At 39.6% G+C, this 14,247-nt stretch overlaps 1 protein-coding gene across 1 annotated transcript in view; it reads left to right on the forward strand.

Annotated features, from left to right (window-relative positions):
• The window catches only part of CDH11 (cadherin 11), a 148,233-nt gene extending 135,086 nt beyond the window's left edge, over window positions 1-13,147 (forward strand). Inside the window, exons 12-13 of the mRNA XM_059151437.1 lie at window positions 9,795-10,046; window positions 11,810-13,147. Coding sequence (XP_059007420.1) covers window positions 9,795-10,046; window positions 11,810-12,306 — 749 coding nt within the window. The 3' untranslated portion in view covers window positions 12,307-13,147. The remainder of the gene's footprint in view (window positions 1-9,794; window positions 10,047-11,809) is intronic.
• Window positions 13,148-14,247: the final 1,100 nt, after the last annotated feature.

The following is a 14,247-nucleotide window of genomic DNA, read 5'->3' on the forward strand; positions in this document are numbered from 1 at the left end:
TATTTTCTTTCTTACATATCTCCCATTTCAACCATTCGTCCATGTGAAATAAATACATAGCCCCCATTTGTGGACCATTACCTAAATATCATTTAAGAAATAATTGGTCATTCCCACCTGCTTCATAACACTATCTTTATTATCATCTACCTTACACAGTACACTTGGCCCTTGAACAACACGGGTTTGAATGCATGGGTCCACTTATACTTGGATTTTTTTTTAAGATAAATATAGTATACTACTATAAATGTATTTTCTCTTCCTTATGATTTTCTTAATATTTTCTTTTCTCCACCTTACTTTATTGTAGAAAAACAGTATATAATACATGTTATATACAATATATGTGTTGATTGACGGTTAATGTTATCAGTGAGGCTTCTGATCAACAATACGCTATTAGTAGTTAAGTTCTGGGAAGGTGAAAAGTTATGAGCAGATTTTTGACTGCATGGTGGGGGTTGGTACCCTATCACCCATGTTGTTCAAGGGTCAATCATAATAGATTTTTTGGAATTTTAATTCTTACAATTCTATTTACTCTAGTGCTGGTATTATAATTTTCTTTACTATTTTATATACATATATGTTAAAACCTGATGGATGCTTTCTCCACATTATTTTCATTTTCTTACTCTTATTACTCTTAAATTTTGGCTTTTTTGCTCCTTCAGATAATTTTCAGAATTGTTTTTCAGGTGCCTGAGAGATATCTTTGGGAATTTTATTGATTTTACCTTAAATTTATGGATTAATTTAAGAACAAAAAATTTTTAAATATTCTTTCCATCCAGAAGCATGATCTGATTTTCTACTGAAACAGTTCTCTTTTTATTGACATCAGGAAGGTTTTGTAGTTTTCTTCTGCGTATTTCTTATTAAGCTGATGGCTAGTTACTTTATATTTTGGATGCTGTTGTGGATTCAATTTTTAAGTCATGTTTTCTAAGTGAATATTTTTAGGATAAACTATAGCTATTTTAATTAATTTATTATTGGACATTGTTCTAAATTGATATAACTTCTCAACTAATTTTCCTGGATTTTCTAAGGAGACAACTACATAAAAGGGAAATCATGACAATTTGCTCTGTCTTTTTTAACATTTGGTGATTTTTGTTTTTGGTCTATTTGCATAGACTTGCACTTTAAAATATGTTAAGTAACAGCAATAATAATAGCCATTCTTGCTTTACTTGTTACTTAGGAGTTTCTAGAGTTTCACCATTAAGTATAATATTGGCAGTAATATTAAAATTAAGAGTTGTGTTGTGGTGTGTGTGTGTGTTAGGAAATTTCCTTTCCATTATTGTTTTAATAAAATAACTGATGTTCAGGGACATCTGGGTGGCTCAGTCAGTTAAGTGTCCAACTTTTAATCTCACTCAGGTCTTGATCTCAGGGTCATGAGTTCAAGCCCCATGTTGGGCTCCACACTGGGCATGGAGCCTACTTTAAAACTAAACAAAATAAATAAAAAAAAAAAATGGATATTCAATTTTTATCACAATTTTTGGATTCTAACCAGAGAAGGGAGTATGATTTTGCCCTTTGACCTAATGTTTTGTTAAAGTAATTAAATTGAAATATCCTAATATTGAAACCTCATATTTTTAATTTCCAAATCTCTTCTTCCAAACAGTGATCATTTGATAAAATATAGAGGAAGAGCATGGGTCAGCGATTAATGCTTGGCTTTACTCTTTATCACTAGACGGGGAACAATCCTAACATGAATATTCAACACATAATTAATCCTGTTACTGTTTCATTTTTTAAAAATTGTCAATTATTACATCAATCCTAACTCATATACTGAACTGCTGTTTTGAGAGAGGACAGCACCAAATTACTGGAAGGTGGGGACAGTTGGAACACATCCCAGGTTCTGAGAACCCCCGTGTTGCACACTCTCCAATAGGCCATCTTGACTCAAGTTTCAGGCCTATCAGATCATGGGGTTATGTAGCTCCAGAAACACTGCTTAATCATTTGAGCAACAGAGGACGGTTGCAGGAGCTTACAATAAGTTCTTACTTTAATTTTTTATTTTTTATAAACATATATTTTTATCCCCAGGGGTACAGGTCTGTGAATCACCAGGTTTACACAGTTCACAGCACTCACCAAAGCACATACCCTCCCCAATGTCCATAACCCCACCCCCTTCTCCCAACCCCCCTCCCCCCAGCAACCCTCAGTTTGTTTTGTAAGATTAAGAGTCACTTATGGTTTGTCTCCCTCCCAATCCCAAAAAGAAATACTCTTAGGATTTTCAAGTCAACAAATTGACGAGGAGTCCTTTAAACATTATGAAGCAGCTTCCCTATTTCGGTTGAACTTCTTCACCTACCCCTTGATGTTTCTTCCATATTTTGTGTCATTATGACTTCCATTAAAAACTAGGCAATTTCATAGATCCCCGGTTACAGTCTCTTCTTTCCATCTTCCACGATCATGGGAAAATGAGCTGTTTTCATATACTTTTATCTGCCAGGAATGAACTCCTCCTGCTTATTCCTCCTCTTTAAGATCTCCCCATAAATGTTTCACTAAAGCGAAGCTTTGCAGGGTATCCCCAGCCCATCTTGAGTGCTTCCTCTTCTGAGGAAGGAACACTGCATTAGTTTTTCTTCTTTTTCCATATCTTGCATTTTTTTTAAAGATTTTATTTATTTTATTTGACAGACAGAGATTACAAGTAGGCAGAGAGGCAGGCAGAGAGAGAGAGAGGAGGAAGCAGGCTCCCTGCTGAGCAGAGAGCCTGATGTGGGACTCAATCCCAGGACCCTGAGATCATGACCTGAGCCGAAGGCAGTGGCTTAACCCACTGAGCCACCCAGGTGTCATCCGTATCTTGCATTCTAAACACTCATTCCCTGTTTGTCTTCCACAAGAGCATGAGCTCTGTGGGGGCAGTGTCCCAGCACTTAAAATAGTGGCTTGGCCAAATGTAAGGATTAAAATGAAAGAACGACTGGGGAAATTGGTGATCGTGCTTCAGAAATTTCAGGGATCCATTATTATTAGAGGAAAAATGACTATATTATGACACCACCTTATATATAAAAAGACACCACCTTATAACCCCAGAATGTTCTGAGGAGTCAATAGCCCATAACCCACCTCTTCTTTCCATTCATCATTCATTATCTCACAAAGGTAAACTGGACATCTAGGGCTTGGATTCAGGAAGAGATAACCTTGAAAGGTGCTCAATTTGCACCTATATTATCAAAGATGAGCCAAGTTGCACATCAAATGAGCTCTAATACCTGATGCATTCAGAATTAACTTCGAAGTGCTAAAAAAAATGCAAAAACGAGACCAAAACAACAACAAAAAGTGTGCATGTAAAGCAGATTTGGCTGAGTAAATTGGGACATCCAAGACACATTCACCCCATTAGAACAACTGGCACGAAGCTTTTTTCCTCCCCCACCCGCCTTTTTTTTTTCTAAGCTTAGAACATTTTTTTTTTTTATGAGCAGCATCAGATAGCATCCAAATATGCTTCTGTTTTTTTTTTTTTGTTTTTTTTTTTTACTTTTATTATTTAAAGATAGCCAAATAGATTTCTATGGAACTTTTTTTTCTTCCTCTTAATTGCTTCAATATGGAAGATGCTCTATTGGCAGATCAAAATGGCAGATGTCTTTTAATGTGCTGCCATTTTCTCTGTGTAAATAATTATGTTCCTTTTCTGCCTGAATTTCATTGCAGCAGTTTGTCCATTACAACACAGCTTATCTGGGAGCTCACTCCCTCCCCAGCCCAACAACAACAAAAAAAGATAGGTCATTTGGTGGAACAGACATATTCTTTCAGGGTTTCCTCTGGTCGCTGATTTAACTCCTGGGATTTCTCAACGCACAAAAAGACCCTAAATGTTTATATCCCACTGTATTCCTTGGTATTTTCCTTGTCTTTTTTTTTTTTTTTTAAAGATTTTATTTATTTATTTGACACAGAGAGAGTACAAGTAAACGGAACGGCAGGCAGAGGGAAAGAGAGAGAAGCAGGCTCTCCGCTCATGCGGGGCTCAATCTCAGGACCCTGGAATCATGACCTGAGCTGAAGGCAGCTGCTTAACCACCCAGGCACCTGGTAGTTTCCTTGTCTTAAACCAAGAAATACTTAGGCAATATGTTTCTTTTTCCCTCCCCATCACCAAAGAGAGAATTATCCTCATACAAAAATGGAGGAAGTGTTAATTTCAAGGGAAGTGGCTAATTACGACAAAGAAAAATCTGTTAATACTGACCAACGGTGCACCCTTAGATATCTCACACACATAGTTATTTCTACAATGTTATTTGTTATAATTCATGTTTTGCCAATCACTCAGAATCAAAGGTGCTAATTCAAGGATCGTGATGATCCTTTTAGTGTGCAGCTTCTTAATCCGGTTGCAAGCCATTATAGCCATCAGAGTCTTGGGTCAAACAATTTTCTTTATTAATATGTATACACAAGTTATTAAGGTTATCTTTGAGCATAAGTAATACCAAAAATATAGATGCTACAAACTTGGCAAGTTTTATTTGAAATTGCTATTATTTCAGCCCCAGCGATTGAAGATGGCAAAGATGGCATCAACAATTTCAATTAAGTTTTAAATAATCATAAATCTAAATGAGTGACTTCAAGTCCCACACTTGGGGTAGAGTTTACTTAAAAAAAATTAAATCTAAATAATTAAAATTTCCAGTGATGTCTTTTGTAATTGTGTAGCATATATACTTCTAAAAGTATTAAAGCATAAAACTCCATTGAGACTTCTGACACACATACTATGTATATACACACATATATATGTATATATACAGATACAGATATATATCCACTTATATCTCACGTGCATGGATACTTTTTTCCATTATCCTGATAGAGCTATTGCCACATTTCTAGGGAAAATGGAGAGGGCCCAGAGGAAAGTAATCAAATAATGATTATTCTGCTAGCAACTGCATAACTGTCTTCAAGTATGTGGGAACTATTTAAGTGGTAGATAGACCTACTTTGTCTCAGGTGTGAGCAGTAAGGGTACAGTAGGTAGATCTGGGTCAGAAATGAACAAAATAAGAGCAAGGTTTAGCTTTAATTCTCCAGATGTTTAACAGTCTCCATCTGATCAGGTTGCAAAATGACAGAAGGACAAAGGAAACAGAGTGGCCAAATCAGGGCATCTTAAGAGCTTTAGTGAAGTTACTGAGGGGACGAATTCCCTCACCTTAGGTCAAACCTTTCTCCTGACACCATGGTGAGACCGCAATGTACTAAGCCTTTGCTGTAGTGGTTTCTCTTTTTCAAATTTTTAACATGCAGGGTCTATGCCTGTATGATGCCCATTTTGCAAAATTTTGTATCAGCCAAAAAACCAGTATTTCCAGTGTCAGAGAAAAACAACAACAACAACAAGAAGATACCACGGCTTTCAGCATGGGGAAGAGGGCACCCAGCGTGGTCTATCACTTGAGGACTGGTTACCCATCATAATTTCCCTTTCTAATGTCAGTTGTATGTGTACCTTCAATGGGCTACATAATCATCATCATCCTATGTTTGCATCCCCACACTGGTACCATGGAGACCATCATTATCAGGTACCTTTATCTTTTGTTGGTGTAATGACAAAGTATGCAGGGAAAAACAGCATGTGGTTAGAGAGTCCAGGTTATAGACATGGCAATTTGAAATATGAATTTATTTTCCATTAATAGAGACACTACAATTTGTACATGACTTATACTAGTAATGAATGACCCCATTTGCAAGATTTTGCCTAAGTGGGGGGAAAATGAAACTGGTTGTGTGTCTGTGGCCAAGGATGGGAACACTGGGTGTCAAGGATGAAATAGCGAGGTGCTTGAAAAACATTATCTTACCACAGGAAATACCGTGCCCAGGACTGAAAAGCGTGAACTGTGTTCTTACCTCTGGATGATGAGCCCTTCTGCGGAGGCAGTTGCATTCCAAGCTGTGATGACATTTCCAGGAATTCACTTTCCTCTCTCTGCCAATAGGCTTCTCTTCCTCATTAGTTTATTGCTCAAAGAGGATCGCTTCCAGGAAAGAATTAATATTTACTGAGCATCTCCAACAGTCTGTCGCTGTGCTGAATACCTTTATGAATGGAATCATTTCAACATTTAAAATGATTAGTTTCCTGGGTGAGAATGGAGAAACAGGACATTGACTTAATAAGACTAAAATCAGGCAATTAATATGTAGACGACTCAAGATTCAAACCCAGGCTTGTTTGACCCCAAATACTGAAAGATTTGCTCTTTGGATGTTTTATAAAGGAGAAGGATCTGTGAAATCTCCTACTGGACATTTCAATATTGATAACAAATGCCTTATTCTCCTCATCATGGGAGCCATGGTGCCAGTTTGACACTCCCCTGAAAATGTGTCCACCTGGAACCTGTTTTTACTGATGGGCCACCCTAAACCTGAGGAATGTGTATGTCCAAAGTGAGGGGACACTCTCAAAAACAGATAGGCAGTGGTTGCTAATTTGGATGACAGAAAGTCTGTGGTCAAATTTAGGATGCACAACTGATTTCCAGAATAGCGGTTTTTGTTATTATGGCTAGTTAGTTTGTTTTTCAATTTGTTTTTCTAGATGCATTTTCAATGAAGTTCCTGCGCATAGTGGGGCTTTTTTGGTTAGTAGATCAGTGATCAGAACGGACCACAAAAAAGACCATCACAAGATGGAGCACTGACTCCTCTAAAATGCCCATGGATACTTTTTTCCATTATCCTGATAGAGCTATATCTCTATCAGCTCAGTCTCCCCTTGGTACTCAACCATTTGGACCTAGAGGGGAAATACTTTACTCATTCAAACAGTATCTACCACCGCAGTGCCAAACTGGGCTGGTTAGTCACGTTTCTAGCCTACACATCTGTCTACTGCTCTCTAGTTCACCAGCTCTGGAGGATGTCAGTACTGGGTGTAAAGTTTTCTGGTAGAAGCATTTCCATGAGCCCTGCGAGAACCATGACTTTTATTATGTTATTTGATTCCTGGGAGGCACGTTTGATATCAACCAGTGTCCTCATTTTAAAGATGAACAAGTGAGGCTCTAGACAGGAGAAATGACTCATTTTAAAGCGTGCAGTTAGTGTATGCCCAAGAAGAGACACTCAGTCCATTTCTTTCCCACCTTTTAAATTCATCTTAAAATCCATATGTGAAACATGTTTGGCTAGAGGCACTTTTTAAAAAAATCTCAAGATTTTACAGGTCTGTTGCTCAGAGACTGTAAATGGTTCGTTCATCTGGGTCCTCCGATGAGCTCTTCTGTAATAGTTTGAATGTGTCTGAGGGGACTCGCTTGTTTGGAATATGAGACATCCTGCATTCACAGCTTGTGTCCTGCTCAGATCCATGTTTCAGTTACTGTCATGTGTAAGCCGGCGTGCTGTGATCTGTGGGTCCAGTTTTTCGTGGATGGCACACTGAAGAATAGATTTGAATTTGTGCCTTCTACGTGTTTACAGAAACAAAATGGTCAGTTTACATGTCCTCCAACCCAACACCCTGGGTAACAGGGTGTGACCCAATAGATAAACTAAATAAATGATCCTTGGGGATCATATCAGAGAAGTGTATTTGACGAAGCTATTTAAGTAATTCGCTCTTCCTCTTTGATTTTTAATTTTCACTTTTATTCATAGTGACATTACTGACATCTTATATCATTAAAATGGGAAAGATATTGTCACTTATAATTTATGAAAGTCTTATCTGAACTCAAAAAATATATGATAGGAAAAATAACATATTTTGAAATAATTTATTATAGATGTGTAATTTTTTTTATAATCCATAGGCATAAAACAATGGTATAGGCTGGAATAGGAGAGAACAGTCAGGAAACTGAATTTTCAGTTAATAGTCTCTTTGGCCATTTTATTTATCTGTTTTCATGACTTTCCATAGTACACATAATGTTTTCCAGTGACAAGAACAATATATGCCAATCATACAATATTCAGAAAATGCAGAAATGAGGGCTAGGCATTCAGTCTTGGTTGTTTTTTTGTTTTTTGGGTTTTTTGTTTTGTTTTGTTTTGTTTTGTTTTTTTGAGGTGTTGGCAATGAAGGGCAGGGAATCTGTCATTATACAGCTTGTCAAAAACCAGTGCATACATACACCTTACCTTCTGCAGTAATCAGAGTATCTGCTCATCCCTCAATCAGACTGAATCTACCTTTTATATTTAATATATTTTATCTGACAGAAAATGCATTACATTTCCCTTCACCTAAAATATATCAATTTAATTTAAAGATTCTAAGATATTTCTTCCTATGACAAGAGTTAATTCAGGGTACTGTCAGTCCACTCAAAACCTGATAGCTATTGGGCAATCATGTTGGTCATAACATTCAAATTGCTGTAAGTGACTGATGGTAATCATAAACAGAGGCAAATCAGACTGAGGATCTCTGGGTGTGTGTGTGTGTGTGTTTAATTTGATAGAACATACTCAAAACTTCACCTGTTACTTAATTTTCCCCCAGAGCATACAGCCTGGGGAGAAATACTGTTGGTTGGTACAGATCTTCAGGAAACATGCTGATGAAGTAGTTGGGGGGGCTTAGGTGACAAAAGATTGAGAAATATGTGGAAAACAACATCTGGGATTTTGGTTAAATCTTTCCCAGAATACAGTTAGGCCATTGTTCAAAAACATTTATTGAATGTCTATTGCGTGTCCAACACTAGAGAGATTGAGATGAATTCTCTACCCTCCGAAGTCCACACTCCAGGTGAGGTCAAAGTGGATATTTCAACAGGAGATGATGGGAGAGGTCTAGAAAGGCCTCCCTGATGTGATAGCTTTTGGGTTCAATTTTAAGGCGCGAGGAGTTTACCTGTCATGCCATGAGGAAGAGCTTCCTGGTGCCATAGGGCAGTGGCTAGAAAGGCATGTGCGAAGTGTGGTATGCTTGGGAAGCAGAAGAAAGTTTTCCTGTCAGGCTGAACTGGGACATGGGGAACAGATGGGACGTGACCTTGAAGGCAAAGTCAAGTCTTCAGATGAAGGAAAAATCTAGTGATTCACTGTGTAGAGGTGGGTGGTGTTGTGTGGACCACAAAGAGAACTTGGAATTATCTGGGCAGGAGGCACGACATGTTGAACCAGGTGGTGGATGGTGCTTGAATTTCAAAGAAACTATAAATCTGCTACCGGTTTTATAAAATATTTTCTCTTTAAAGATAAATATTTTCCTTTAGGGCTTGCAAGTGGGTTTACAGTTTGGGCAAGGTTTGAGTGTGGACCGGAAATCTCTTAAACACACACATACACACCACACACACAGAAACCGGCCAAAGGTTTTTCATGAAGTAGGAAAGCACAACCATGAAAAAAGATTTTTTTCTGTTTGTTTTATTCTCACTGTCAATTATATATTTAATTATCTGCCATACTCACATAGGGTATGTGGTCCACGCCCACACTTCACTGTGGTATCTGATGAAGGCGACACCCAAACAGAAAACAATGTGGCGAGCTTCCCAGTGGGGGCCTTTGTATCTACGAAATAAAAACGAGCCAATTTGTAAACTTGGTTCCAAAATACGGAGACACTATTCTGCCATATCAGATGACTGTGGCTTCCACAGATAGGTAGATGAAAGATTCTTGTTGTTGACCTTGGTGACCAGAAAGAGCACCCCCTCCTCTCCCAAGCCGAACGCACGGATATTCATGCCATGATTCCGGGGACCCCGCTCTGAGAGGAAATGTCTCTGCTCTCCCAACAGACAACACCGCAGGGGTGTACGCCCGGCGCGGAGGCTTCAGTCGACAGAAGCAGGATCTGTACCTCCTGCCCATCGTGATCAGCGACGGTGGAATCCCGCCCATGAGTAGCACCAACACCCTCACCATCAAGGTGTGCGGCTGTGACGTGCACGGCGCGCTGCTCTCCTGCAATGCCGAGGCCTACATCCTGAACGCCGGCCTGAGCACGGGGGCGCTGATCGCCATCCTTGCCTGCATCGTCATTCTCCTGGGTAAGGGGGCTCCGCCGGCACCTGCGGGAAGGGTTTGGCAATCGGATGCCCGTCCTTGAAACGTGTATTTCTGGAGTGCGGGCTGGTTATGCTGGATGTGCTATATCCCTTGGCTACAGCTGGGGACAAGGCAAAGGTGGGGCCTGCTCGGGCGCACTTTATGGCCGGGAGAGGAGACAGGGTGAGCATTCTGAGCAAAATCGGGGGACGCGTATGATGAGCACATTGCCGACATCATGGGACTGCGGAGCAGCAGCCGTCGCGGGGGGGGGGGGGGGGGGGTTGCAGGGGGACATCTGACAAGGTTTTGCAGAAGAGGAAATTAGGCAGAGGGCAGGTGTATGGGCAATAGTTTGCCTTAGAAGAGGAAAGAAGAGTTAGGAACAGAAGGAATAATCATGAGGCCAAAGACATGGCATGAAGGACTCAAGGAACTGGACGAAGCTTGGCCTGGCCAGGCTGGAATTGACTCCTCCTCTGATTAGCAAAGGCAATGCTTGGTTGTGAGCCTCGGCTTATGGGACCCCCTAGGAGGCTTTTCCTACACTTACATCTCATCTCTGTAAGAACGGCAGTGTGCTCATGCTGGTAACACTTACCACTGCTGGGCTTCCGGAAGAGATCTCGTAGGAGAAAAATCAGCTTTCAAACCCAAGGATTTCTGACATCAAATTCATGCTTGTCCCATGATGTTTGGTTCTCCATTGAATGAGTTGGGAGGGCGCCCAGCTGCAAAGGGAAGAGCCAGTGAGTTTAGGTCAACCAAGAGTTCTTGAGAATTATCTGGGTACCGGGGCACTGTGTCCAGCCCTGGGGGAGAAAGGGAGCTCTCATTCTTGCATCTCCCAGTGATGGTGGACCCAGAGGGGGCTCTCGGACCCCTTGCCAGGTTCAGGCACAAACGTTTTCTTTAGTCTAGACAAAGTCAAGTGTGGGAGAGGGTTCTCATGGAATATTGTAGAAGCCTCTTGTGGGGAGATGGAGGATAAAGAATTAAGCTGTCTCAGCTTTCCTTTAAGTGTGGTTCTGCCCACTCATCCTAGGTTGCCTGAGTGTCCTAGAATCGCCTCTCTCAAGGGGGAGATAGAGCTGCTTCCTTTGGGGTTCAGCGGATCCTACCTTCCTGTGTTTAAATAAATAGAGGAGATTTGTCTCCTGGGGGTCATTTTAAACTTCCCTCCTTCTCTACAGTGGTTTAAAGAGAACCCAACCACAGTGATGATAAGATTTCTTACTAAGGTAGAGTAGGATCACCACTCCTGCCCCCTCCTCCAAACCCCCAGCCCTCTGGGCAGGGGGGAGCCTCCCTTCCCAGGAAAAGGTAGGACCTGTGGTCTCGGATCACCCTAATTCGTAAGTTTGGAGAAACAGCTGTCTTCCCTTGGAAAAAGAAACCAACATAAGCCATTTTTAAGAGGCTGCAAACCAGTCTATTTAGAATCTTCCTAATTCTTAGAAGGATGGCTTCCAAATAATGTCAGATTCATTTGTAAAAAGCTCAAAATAGTTCCAACTTGCCGGCTTGTTTGGCTATCATATTTTCCTGGCAGCATTTTGCACAGGAAGAGCCAGGTGCAGGGTGGTTTTACACATCTTTGGGGATTCCAGGTAACACTCTCGTTTCGTAGACTTTCAGACTGGTACCTGTTCTGAGCATGTGCATATCATGCCTTCGGTAAGCAGAGTCCTCCTCGGCAACAGTGGGGGGAAATCAAGGAATACTGTGCTTAACCTGTGCTCACTTTCTTGTGCTTTCCTTGTAGTCATCGTAGTATTGTTTGTGACCCTGAGAAGGCAAAAGAAAGAGCCACTCATTGTCTTTGAGGAAGAAGATGTCCGTGAGAACATCATTACCTATGATGACGAAGGAGGTGGGGAAGAAGACACGGAAGCCTTTGACATCGCCACCCTCCAGAATCCAGACGGGATCAATGGATTTATCCCTCGCAAAGACATAAAACCCGAGTATCAGTACATGCCTAGACCTGGGCTCCGGCCAGCACCCAACAGTGTGGACGTCGATGACTTCATCAACACAAGAATCCAGGAGGCAGATAACGACCCAACTGCCCCGCCTTACGATTCCATCCAAATCTATGGTTACGAAGGCAGGGGCTCGGTGGCTGGGTCCCTGAGCTCCTTAGAATCTGCCACCACAGATTCAGACTTGGACTATGACTACCTACAGAACTGGGGACCTCGTTTTAAGAAACTAGCAGACTTGTACGGTTCCAAAGACACTTTTGATGACGACTCTTAACAATAACGATACAAATTTGGCCTTAAGAACTGTGTCTGGCGTTCTGAAGAATCTAGAAGATATGTAAACAGGTATTTTTTTAAATCAAGGAAAGGCTCATTTAAAACAAGCAAAGTTTTACAGAGAGGATACGTTTAATAAAACTGCAAGGACATCAAAGTGGTAAATACTGTGAAGTACCTTTTCTCACAAAAAGGCAAATATTGAAGTTGTTTATCAACTTCTCTAAAGAAAACCACTTGGCATACAAAATATTTAAGTGAAGGAGAAGTTTAACGTGAACTTACAATGAAGGGAAATTGTTTATGTGTTATGAACATCTAAGTCTTTCTTTCTTCTTCTTCTTTTTTTTTTTTTTTTTTTTACTTGTCAAAGAAGCTTCCACAAAATTAGAAAGGACAACAGTTCTGAGCTGTAATTTCGCCTTAAACTATGGACACTCTATATGTAGTGCATTTTTAAACTTGAAATATATAATATTCAGCCAGCTTAAACCCATAAAATGTATGTACAATACAATGTACAATTATGTCTCTTGAGCATCAATCTTGTTACTGCTGATTCTTGTAAATCTTTTTGCTTCTACTTTCATCTTAAACTAATACGTGCCAGATATAACTGTCTTGTTTCAGTGAGAGGCTCCCTATTTCTATGCCATTTTTAATGTATCTATTTGTACAATTTTAAAGTTCTTATTTTAGTATACATACAAATATCAGTATTCTGACATGTAAGAAATGTTACGGCATCACACTTATATTTTATGAACATTGTACTGTTGCTTTAATATGAGCTTCAATATAAGAAGCAACCTTTGAAATAAAAACAGATTCTTTTTTAATTCTGGGTTTCATTCTTAACATTGAAAAATTTAAGTATTTCTAATGACTCATTTATATTTCTAATTTAAGATAATTGTGATCTTTTCATAACCCTATTTATGAGCTGTTGTAGTCTGCTGCTTTTATGGTTTATTTAAAATCAAATCTGTTTTGCAAATGTTTTTTTTTTTTTTTTTTTCAGATGAGATTCTGTAATACCGTGTAAAGCTTTCTTGTACATTCTTTTAGCTTCCTGGCTTTCCTCCGCATACATCTTCTGAAAAAGAAGGATGCTAAAGATCTAGGTCAGTCTCTGATTTTGCAATACTTGGTATATAATAGGCGTTTATCTTGCATATCAGTAATTCAGTGGCTATAAGAGATGAATCCATGAGGGACCAAACTGATCGGAACTCGAAACTTCCAAGATACAGGTTTTATGCCCCACACTGAGCATTTGGTAGTTGAGGGAGTGAAGAGTCAAAAATATAAATCCAGTCAGACATCTGATGTTATTCTATTTTTCTCTACTTTGATTTTGCCAGGCTATGAAAATGACTCTGACACTTGAAACTGCTTATTTTTTTCTCCTATGAATGTAACTTGTCGTAAAATAATGTGGCATTTTAAATTTTGATAAAAAAAAAAGCAATTCATATCCAAATCTTTATTTTAAAATATGCTTTGGGCAGTCAGCTCAGAACGAAGGCAGGGACCATGGTGGATTCTGAAGGTCAGTTCAAGTTTGCCTACTATTCCCGGAAGTCCCATCTAGCTGCCTGGGAACGGGACTTCCACGAAAGACATTTCACCTGTTCAGCTGGGCCAAAGGTCAAAATGTAGCAATACTCGGGGAAAGATCACACAAAGTCATGCTACAAGTGTTTTCCCTCTTTCCCCTAGACACAGGGCACATGCTTTCTCCTGGATTGCAGACAATTTTTAGATTTATCTCTCTCTCTTTTTTTTTTAACTTAATTGTGAAAGTTTGTTTCAAGCATTTCCTAATATCCTGCTACATCCTATTTTTTATGACTCAGTGAAAATGCATAAAAAGAGAAATGTTTCTATGAAGTGCTCACTTTCATTTTCCTTTGCATTTAAATCAAATTGTCTGAAC

The sequence above is a fragment of the Mustela lutreola genome, chromosome 16, assembly GCF_030435805.1.
Source record: "Mustela lutreola isolate mMusLut2 chromosome 16, mMusLut2.pri, whole genome shotgun sequence".
NCBI lineage: Eukaryota > Metazoa > Chordata > Mammalia > Carnivora > Mustelidae > Mustela > Mustela lutreola.